The sequence below is a fragment of the Anomaloglossus baeobatrachus genome, chromosome 5 (genome assembly GCF_048569485.1).
Source record: "Anomaloglossus baeobatrachus isolate aAnoBae1 chromosome 5, aAnoBae1.hap1, whole genome shotgun sequence".
Classification (NCBI taxonomy): domain Eukaryota; kingdom Metazoa; phylum Chordata; class Amphibia; order Anura; family Aromobatidae; genus Anomaloglossus; species Anomaloglossus baeobatrachus.
In genome coordinates, this window is record NC_134357.1 from 587044142 (window position 1) to 587053164 (window position 9023).

The 9023-nt window shown below is 41.4% G+C and overlaps 1 protein-coding gene across 1 annotated transcript; it reads left to right on the forward strand.

The window, feature by feature from the left end:
* Positions 1 to 266: 266 nt before the first annotated feature.
* LOC142312485 (uncharacterized) lies at positions 267 to 8381 on the forward strand. The gene is made up of 6 exons (XM_075351430.1): positions 267 to 367; positions 497 to 676; positions 754 to 877; positions 961 to 1163; positions 1361 to 1436; positions 6583 to 8381. Exons 1-6 carry the CDS (start codon positions 290 to 292, stop codon positions 7773 to 7775), a joined length of 1854 nt encoding a protein of 617 aa, XP_075207545.1. The 5' UTR covers positions 267 to 289; the 3' UTR covers positions 7776 to 8381.
* The last annotated feature ends 642 nt before the right edge of the window (positions 8382 to 9023 follow it).

A 9023-nucleotide genomic window follows, 5' to 3' on the forward strand; every position in this document is an offset into this window, starting at 1 on the left:
AATGGATCCAAATGAACTGTTAACATATTTTATTGACTGGGCTGTTGGGCTGAGAATTTAGTATAAAGAGAGCGCAATAATCTAAATTAATCTGCAATGATCCCAACTGACAGGACATTCTGTAGGAATTTCTGTCTGACCTTTGATGTATATAGTTCTGTACCAAATTATTGCTTTATACCGACATCACAACGCTAGTAATTGCATTTTCACATGGTATTTTGTATGTTTTTACATGGGGTTGTCTTCTTTCCATTTAGGTTTGTACAGTTTTCCTGACCACTGAAACATGGATAGGGAGAGGGACAAGATGGTGGAGAAGCTAATACACCTCACCCTAGAGATCCTCTTCCGGCTTACTGGAGAGGTGAGAGATTCTGATGACGTCACATTACATCATTCTTATCTATGGGAATAACAGATGGACAGAACTGGAGAGGTGAGGACTCTGGAAATGTCTGGAGTGAGATTTATTACTGTGTCTCTCCATAACCAGGATTACACAGTAGTGAAGAAGACCTCTAGTGAGCGCTGTCAGGCCCCTGTGTCTGAGGGATGGGGAAGACCCCTGAGCCCAATCACGGGGCCTCCACCTCACCCCCCGATACATGAGGACATCAATGACCAGAAGATCCTAGAACTCACCTACAAGATGATTGAGCTGCTGACTGGAGAGGTGACACTGCTGGGAATGCTGGGACATTATACAGCTATGAAGGGATCGGGGGGTGACGGTATCATTGTATGTGTCAGGTTCCTATAAGGTGTCAGGACGTCACCGTCTATTTCTCCATGGAGGAGTGGGAGTATTTAGAAGGACACAAAGATCTGTACAAGGACGTCATGATGGAGGTTCCCCAGCCCCTCACATCACCAGGTAATAGACAGGACTAAATACACACGGCCTATAATTATCTGTATGTAAGGAATGAATTCAGCCCCTGTATGTGTCTCCTCCAGGTCTATCCAGTAAGAGGACAACACCAGAGAGATGTCCCCGTCCTCTTCTCCCACAGGACTGTAACCAAGAAGACCCCGATGTTCCTCAGGATGTGTCTCCTCCAGCTCTATCCAGTAAGAGGACAACACCAGAGAGATGTCCCCGTCCTCTTCTCCCACAGGACTGTAACCAAGAAGATCCCGATGTTCCTCAGGATCATCAGGTAGATGGAGAGAAGGTGCCATGAAATCCCCCTATGATGTGTAGACGGCTGTGAAGGTCTTGTGCTCAGTCTTGTTTTATCCTCCAGTATTATATGCGTTATACTTGTGTAATGAGAGCGGTGGAGATGGCAGGATTAGAGCTGATCATAGATGGGACTTCTCCATCTGTCTGTGACTTTTACAATATTTGTTTCAGGGGGAAGATCTGACCTATATTAATACTTTAGGAACATACGTGACGAGTGATGAGTGGTGGAAAGATGACAACTCATGTGAGTAGTATCTACTAAATGCACAGATTCTTGTGGGAATATTGAAATATTATGTATATAGTTAGATCCAGAAATATTTGGACAGTGACACAAGTTTTGGTATTTTTGGCTGTTATTTAATCAATATGGACATAAAGTACAGACTCCTCTTTAATTTGAGGTCTTCACATTGTAACAAGAGGAAGGGTTTAGGAGTTACAGCTCTTTGAAGGGACTAAAAGTAATTGGACAATTTTCTCAGAAGCTCTTTAACGGGCCGCATACGCCTTTCCAAATCACCTTCACCAAATCCACAGCGCCAATCCAGGTCCATAACGTTAGAACAATCTATGCAAATCTGATGAATCCTGAAACAGAATCCAAATACTCCATGTTTTCCTGAATTTGTCTGAGCAGATAACTCCTCCAATCCTACAAATATTAACTATCTCGTTGTACCATCGCACTATAGTGGGAGTTTGAGATGACTTTCACTATCGAGGAATCACTGTGCGAGTTACCGTCAGACGCAAGCATATTATGATAGCCTATTGACCGAGGTGAAATAGAAAGGAGAGCAACCTGAAGACTACCCACAATCCTATTCTCTGTGATCAAATAGTAGTTTGGGAACAATTTCTTCCAAAAGGATTTGATTTTACAACAATCCCACCAAATATGGAGCATGGTGAGTGCTCACCTCAATCTCACACCGCCAACACCAATCAGAAACTAGGGAAAATCGCAGGTAATTTTGTTGGATAATGATACCACCTCGTAAGATTCTTGTAGTTCTTTTCCTGAGCTGAGCAAGGAATAGATAATTTGTGAGTGAATAGGAATCACAATTCACATTCCCAGGCCCGTTGAAATCCCAACTTTCTCATGTTTCTCGCCCTTATCCGTCCAACTGAGAAAAGATCTGCTTAACCCCTTCACGACCGGCCGATTTTTCGATTTTCTTCGCCATTCTTTTTCCGAGAGACGTAACTTTTTTATTTTTTCAGTCAATATGGTCATTTGAGGGCTCATTTTTTCGCAGAACAAGCTGTACTTTTAAATGAAACCATACGTTTTACCATATAGTGTAGTGGAAAACGGCAAAAAAATTCCAAATGCGGAAAAATTGCAAAAAAAAAGTGCGATAGCACTATTGTTTTTTAGATATTTTATCACAGTGTTCACTATATGGTAAAACTGATGTGTGGGTGTGATGCCTCAGGTCAGTGCGAGTTCGTAGACACCAAACATGTATAGGTTTACTTTTATATAAGGGGTTAAAAAAATCAGAAGTTTTTCCGAAAAAATTGGCGCACGTTTCACGCCATATTCCGTGACCCGTAGCGTTGTCATTTTTCGGGATCTATGGCTCAGTGACGGCTTATTTTTTGCGTCTGAGGCTGACGTTTTTAACTGTACCATTTTTGGGCAGATGCTACGTTTTGATCTCCTGTTATTGCATTTTGCGCAAAATTTGTGGCGACCAAAGAATGTAATTTTGCCGTTTGAAATTTTTTGCCGCTACGCCGTTTACTGATCAGATTAATTGAGTTTATATTTTCATAGATCATGCATTTCTGAATACGGCGATACCAAATGTGTGTGTATTTTTTTTTTTTTTAAACCCTTTAATTCTCAGTGGGGCGAAAGGGGAGTGATTTGAACTTTTAGGTTTGTTTCTTTTTTTTTAAACTTTTTTTTTACTTTTTTTGTTTTTTTATTTAACTAGTCCCCCTAGGGTGGTATATGGATCAACAATTCGATTGCTCTGCCCTATCTGCTGATCACAGCTACACAGCTGTAAACAGCAGATATGCTAAATTTCTGCCTCACTTGGCTCCGGGCTGAGTGAAACCGAAAGTAATTAATGTGAGCTACAGGAGTCATCACATGACCCTGTGCTACATGACAACCACCGGAAGTCACGTGATCACGTCATGTGACTTCCGGTATCGGCCGGTAAGTAAATGTTTACACGAGCAGATAACTATTCTGCTCGTGCCTAGCAGGCACACATCTCAGCTGTGAAAATCAGCCGCGGTCAGTAACACTATGACCGCTAGGACGTAATATTACTGCCCGCAGTTGTTAAGGGGTTAAATATCCAGGAAGGAAAGAGGAATTAGTGCCAGATTCTAAGTGTCTCTTTAGTTAGAAATGTTGACTAGACCAATATTGGGGCATTTACTGTGGAAAGCAAAGGAAGATGTTCCAAAGGGATGGGTACATCATCTTGTTCCACGCCAATCAACTGTTTAGTACCTGGGCGAAAATGCCATTCTAGCAGACGAACTATCTTGTCAGATAGATTGATCAGGTGACAGAAAGTCATGTAATTTCTGGCAATAGAAGGTCACAGCATTTGGTTGCGCAAAATGCTCTCTGACTTTCTATTGTTCCTGCTATTAGTAATCATTGTACTAGGTAGCTTTCCTGTTGGATTTTCATCTCTCACCTTTATGGACCTAGCCGGAGCTTACCTTCTGCCCAGCTGCTGATTATCAGTATTCTCTTGGTGCTTAAATACTCCCTTCTTCCCTGGACTGGTGCTGGTGATATTATTCAGTTCATTTTAGCTCTGATTGCAAGCACGTGGCTTGCTTTCATCTGTGGTACCATTGCTGAAGCTTTGCTGAACTCCTGCCTAAGTCATCTGTGGATAAGCAGTTCATGCACTTTCCTCTTGTGTCTTTCTTTAGCATTAAGTGGGGTTTACAAAGAGCTCATTCCATCCATTCCCTATTTAGGGTCCAGCACTAGGGATACCTAGGGTCAGGTATCCAGCTCAGCGCATAGGTGCGGAACGTATGTAGGGTGGTGAGGGACCCTAGGGACTAGCAGTAGGTTTGGTCAGGGGTCACCATATCCTTCCCTAGATGGAGGAGTTCCCTTTCCCTTACCTGCCCGTACCTAGCATGACAGATGGAAGCATGAAAGTAGCTTTTGAAATTAGGAAGACACCTCCTACCCATAAATTTAGGATGAGTAAGTGTTTGCATAACAATATTAGGCCAAGTTCTACTCTAAACAAACATAACCATTGCCCGGACTACAGTAGTCAGACAACGCCCCCTCCCCATCTGATTAGCACCTCTCTGTCTATAGACTTTGTACTTAAAGAGCCTGCTGTGGGCAGGTTAACTTTCTGAGCTCTGCTGCATTGCTAAATCTAAAAACTGATTGTGCCACAACTGCTGCACCCAGTAAACTAAGTGATACAGCGTTGCATTCAGAGTCTCTTTGCCTACATCATGCTGTTCTCAGATAAAGTAGGAAAAACCTGTTGACAGATTCTCTTTAATGCTTTTACTGGCAGCTTAGCAGTGGAGACTTTGGTGTTGCAGTGGAGCAATGTCCTGCAAAAAAAATGCTTGTTTCCTTGAAAGATGCAGACTTTTTTCTGTACCACTGCTTGAGGAAAGTGTTGTCTAAAAACTGTCATTACATTTGTGAGTTGATTTTGACTCCATTTTCAATCCGAAACAGTCCAACTAGTTAATGTTTAATAATCTCATCTCATAACAGTACCGTACCACCATCTTGCTACCATCTGAGTGAAGTAGAGGTCTGCACCTCATACTGATCCAGCTATGGTTTATCCATCTGGTATGTGAAGAGTCACTCTTAACGTATCACTCCATAAAACCTGTGAACAATCTGTCTTCCGATATTTCTTGGCCCAGTCTCAACGTTTCACCTTCTGTGTCTTGGGTTTGTTCCCGATAGTGATCCAGCTATGGTCTATCCATCTGGTCTGTGAAGAGTCACTCTTAACTCATCAGTCCATAAAACCTGTAAACAATTTGTCTTCCGATATTTCTTGGCCCAGTCTCAGTGTGTCTTCTGTGTCTTGCTCAGTTGTGGTCAGGTTTCAGCCTCCTTACCTCGGCTGTGTCTCTGAGCACTGAACACCTTGTACTTCTGTGTCTTGCTCGCTAGTGGTTAGGTTCAGCCCTCATCACGGCGGCCGTGTCTCTGAACACTGAACACCTTGTACTTCTGTGTCTTGCTCGGTGGTCCGGTTTCAGACCTCCTTACATCGAACCTGTCTCTGCACACTGAACACCATGTACTTCTATGTCTTGCTCAGTGGTGGTCGGGCTCAGCTTCCTCACTTTGGACGTGTCTTTGAGCACTGAACACCTTGTACTTCTGTGTCTTGCTCAGTTGTGGTCGGGTTCAGCCTTCTCGCCTCGGCCATGCCTATAGCTTGGGGAGCTAACACATCTTGAAAGGCATTATCAATGCTGAGCATTATATGAAGGTTTTAGAACAACATTTGCTCCATCCAGGCAATGTCTAGTTCAGGTAAGGTCTTGCATATTTCAGTAAAGGCCGCTTTACACGCAGCGACATTGCTAAAGGGATGTCGTTGGGGTCACGGAATTCGTGACGCACATCCGGCCGCTTTAGCGATGTCCTTGTGTGTGACACCTACGTGCGATCGAAAATGGTCGCAAAATCGTTAATCGTTGACATGCTCCCCTATTCCCAAAAATCGTTGCTGCTGCAGGTACGATGTTGTTCGTCATTCCTGCGGCAGCACACATCGCTATGTGTGACACCACAGGAACGAGGAATCTCCCCTTACCTGCGGCCGCCGGCAATGAAGAAGGAAGGAGTTGGGCGGGATGTTACGTCCCGCTCATCTCCGCCCTTCCGCTTCTATTGGGCGGCCGCTTAGTGACATCGCTGTGACGCCGAACGAACCGCCCCCTTAGAAAGGAGGCGGTTCGCCGGTCACAGCGACATCGCTAGGCAGGTAAGTAGTGTGACGGGTCCGAACGATTTTGTGTGCCACGGGCAGCGATTTTGTCCGTGACGCACAAACGATGGGGGTGGGTACGCAGCGTGTAAAGCGGCCTTAAGACAACACTAAATTACATATTGCAGCTATCACAACAGCATGGTTTTGAAAATGAAAAGTTTTGGGGATGAACTTACCACCTTTCACCAATAGAAAACATTTGGTGCGTTTTAAAATGAAGAATCCAACAAAGATGACTCCGGGCTGTGGAATTCTACAGTTGGAGATCCTTGGTCTATCTTAGTAATCAAATTTTGAATGTCTAACAAAGTGTATAGAAATGCTTAATTATGATATAAAATCTTAGTATAGTTTACAGGTGATGTCATTAAAAAGTAATATCTGTTTTATTCTTGACAGATAACTGTACCAGGAGCTCAGAAGCACATCAAATATCTTTACAATGTAAATTAGATGATTGTAGCATCACACAAGATCCATATGAAGAGCATATCATTATACCAGAAATACCTCCAGACCTTGACAGCAATGATGTAATATCTTATACTTTGAATGAGGTCCCAACTTTTGATTCACCACAAACTTTTAAAAATAAATTTCACAGAACGGTTGTTATAAATAAAAGTGCTCACACAATGGAGAAACCATATTCATGTTCAGAATGTGGAAAATGTTTTAATCAGAAATCAAAACTCCTGAAACACAACAAAGTTCACACAGGGGAGAAGCCATTTTCTTGTGGAGAATGTGACAAATGTTTTAGTGAGAAATCAGATCTTTTTAGACATCAGAGAATTCACACAGGGGAGAAGCCGTATTTTTGTTCAGAATGTGGGAAGTGTTTTAGCCAGAAATCTGCTCTTGATAGACATCAAAGTATTCACACAGGGGAAAAGCCATATGCTTGTTCAGAATGTGGGAAATGTTACGCTGCTAAATCAAATCTTGTGAGGCATCTGAGCACTCACAAAGATGCAAAGATGTTCTCATGCTCAGAATGTGGGAAATGTTATAATACCAAGTTAGATCTTGTTAGACATCTGAGAATTCACAACGAAGAAAAGATGTTCTCATGTTCACAGTGTGGGAAATGTAATAATACCAAGTTAGATCTTATTAGACATCTGGGAATTCACAAAGAAGCAAAGATGTTAACTTGTTCTGAATGTGGGAAATATTTTAACCAAAAATCATATCTTATTAAGCATGAGCGAAGTCACACAGGGGAGAGACCATATTCGTGTTCAGAATGTGGAAAATTTTTTAGACAGACATCAGATCTTGTTAAACATAAGAAAATTCACACAGGGGAGAAGCCGTATTCATGTTCGGACTGTGGGAAATGTTTTAACCGGAAATCAAATCTTATTAAACATACAAAAATTCATATAGGGGTAAAGCCATTTTTTTGTGAAGAATGTGGGAAGTGTTTTAGCGAGAAAGCAGTTCTTCTTAGACATCAGAGAATCCACACAGGTACAAAACCGTTTTCATGTTCAGAATGTGGGAAATGTTTTAACCAGAAATCATCTCTTGTTAAACATCAAAATACTGTTAAACATCAAAATATTGTTAAACATCAAAGTACATGAAAATATAAATGTTAAATAAAATCTTGTCAGGCACAAGGCCTCATTGAGATGTCTGTTTTTCCCCTGTGTGTTCTATCTGTGGATTTCACTCACTGAAGAGCAAAAGGGTAACAATGCTTTGAACTTTTGACTTTCAAGCTCCATATCTCACCATACCCTACAACTTTGAACGTGATACTACCATCATTTTATAGACAATCTTCCTGGCTATCTCATACATAAATGTGACTTGCAACTATTTAGCATATGATTAGTTATGCAGATTCTTGTCATGTCACCACATTGTTACTGTTTTGTTTCTGGTGGTGGAAAAATCTTCTTCCTTTTATACTACAAATTACAACCTGTTCTCACATTCCCTAATGACAAGATAAACGGAGAAAACATGGTCTCTCCTCGCTGCTGTGGATGTCATAAGAGGAGGACCGGATACATGGACAGGATCTTTTACGGTTTATTATGGACGAGTTTCGAAGCTTTCCAAACTTCAGCACAAACTGGGAGACTGGCTTATAAAGACACTGCGTGCTCAAAAGAGATTTGAATGAGGCGCCAAAAACATGTGACAACTAAACGTACAAGTAACAATGTAAAAACGATGACAGGTACTATGGTTAAAATAAAAAATAAACAATTTTATATAATATAGAAATTAAAGAGTATAAACTAATTTTTGGGATGGGGAGGTTTTGTGTGAAATTATGTCCAAATTGGCTTTTTCATAAAGTTTTTGCTCATTTTATTTTATGTTTTTTTATGTTTTACCAATACAAAAAGGAAACAATCATTTGTTTAGCAAAATATATGTCACAAATAATTTTCTGGAATATTGTCACTAACTTGCAGCAATTCTTTCACTTAAATAATCCATATGTTCAACTTTTGTAGACTGCACTTGAACCCATGCCAAGTGACGACTACAAAGATCTAATTAGAGCAACAAAACGCCACAAGGTGAGCATCAGCGACGTTTCAATGGCTCCACATTTGATGAGGTAGCTATCTTGATTGTGGGAAATGAGTTTCAAAGCCGTGACATTGTGCTTCAAAAAAGAAACAATGCTTTGCAACGGGTAGCACAAACTCACAGGTCCTATGATGCACTGCAATACTCAATTATCTTTTGGCAGGGACTGGATGGCTATCACTTTGAAATTCCTCAGACAGCTCCGGCAACAGGCAACCCTTCAGGGAAAAAGTGTCCGCCATGGACTTCTAAGCCTTTAGGAAAGACATTTTTATTCAACT

What these genes read in the sequence shown, in the direction of transcription:
- LOC142312485 (XM_075351430.1), top strand. Translation starts at nt 290, where the DNA reads ATGGATAGGGAGAGGGACAAGATGGTGGAGAAGCTAATACACCTCACC. An exon ending in ATGTTCCTCAGGATCATCAG is followed by an intron (nt 1,164 to 1,360) that starts GTAGATGGAGAG and finishes TATTTGTTTCAG; the next exon opens with GGGGAAGATCTGACCTATAT. An exon ending in GTGGAAAGATGACAACTCAT is followed by an intron (nt 1,437 to 6,582) that starts GTGAGTAGTATC and finishes TATTCTTGACAG; the next exon opens with ATAACTGTACCAGGAGCTCA.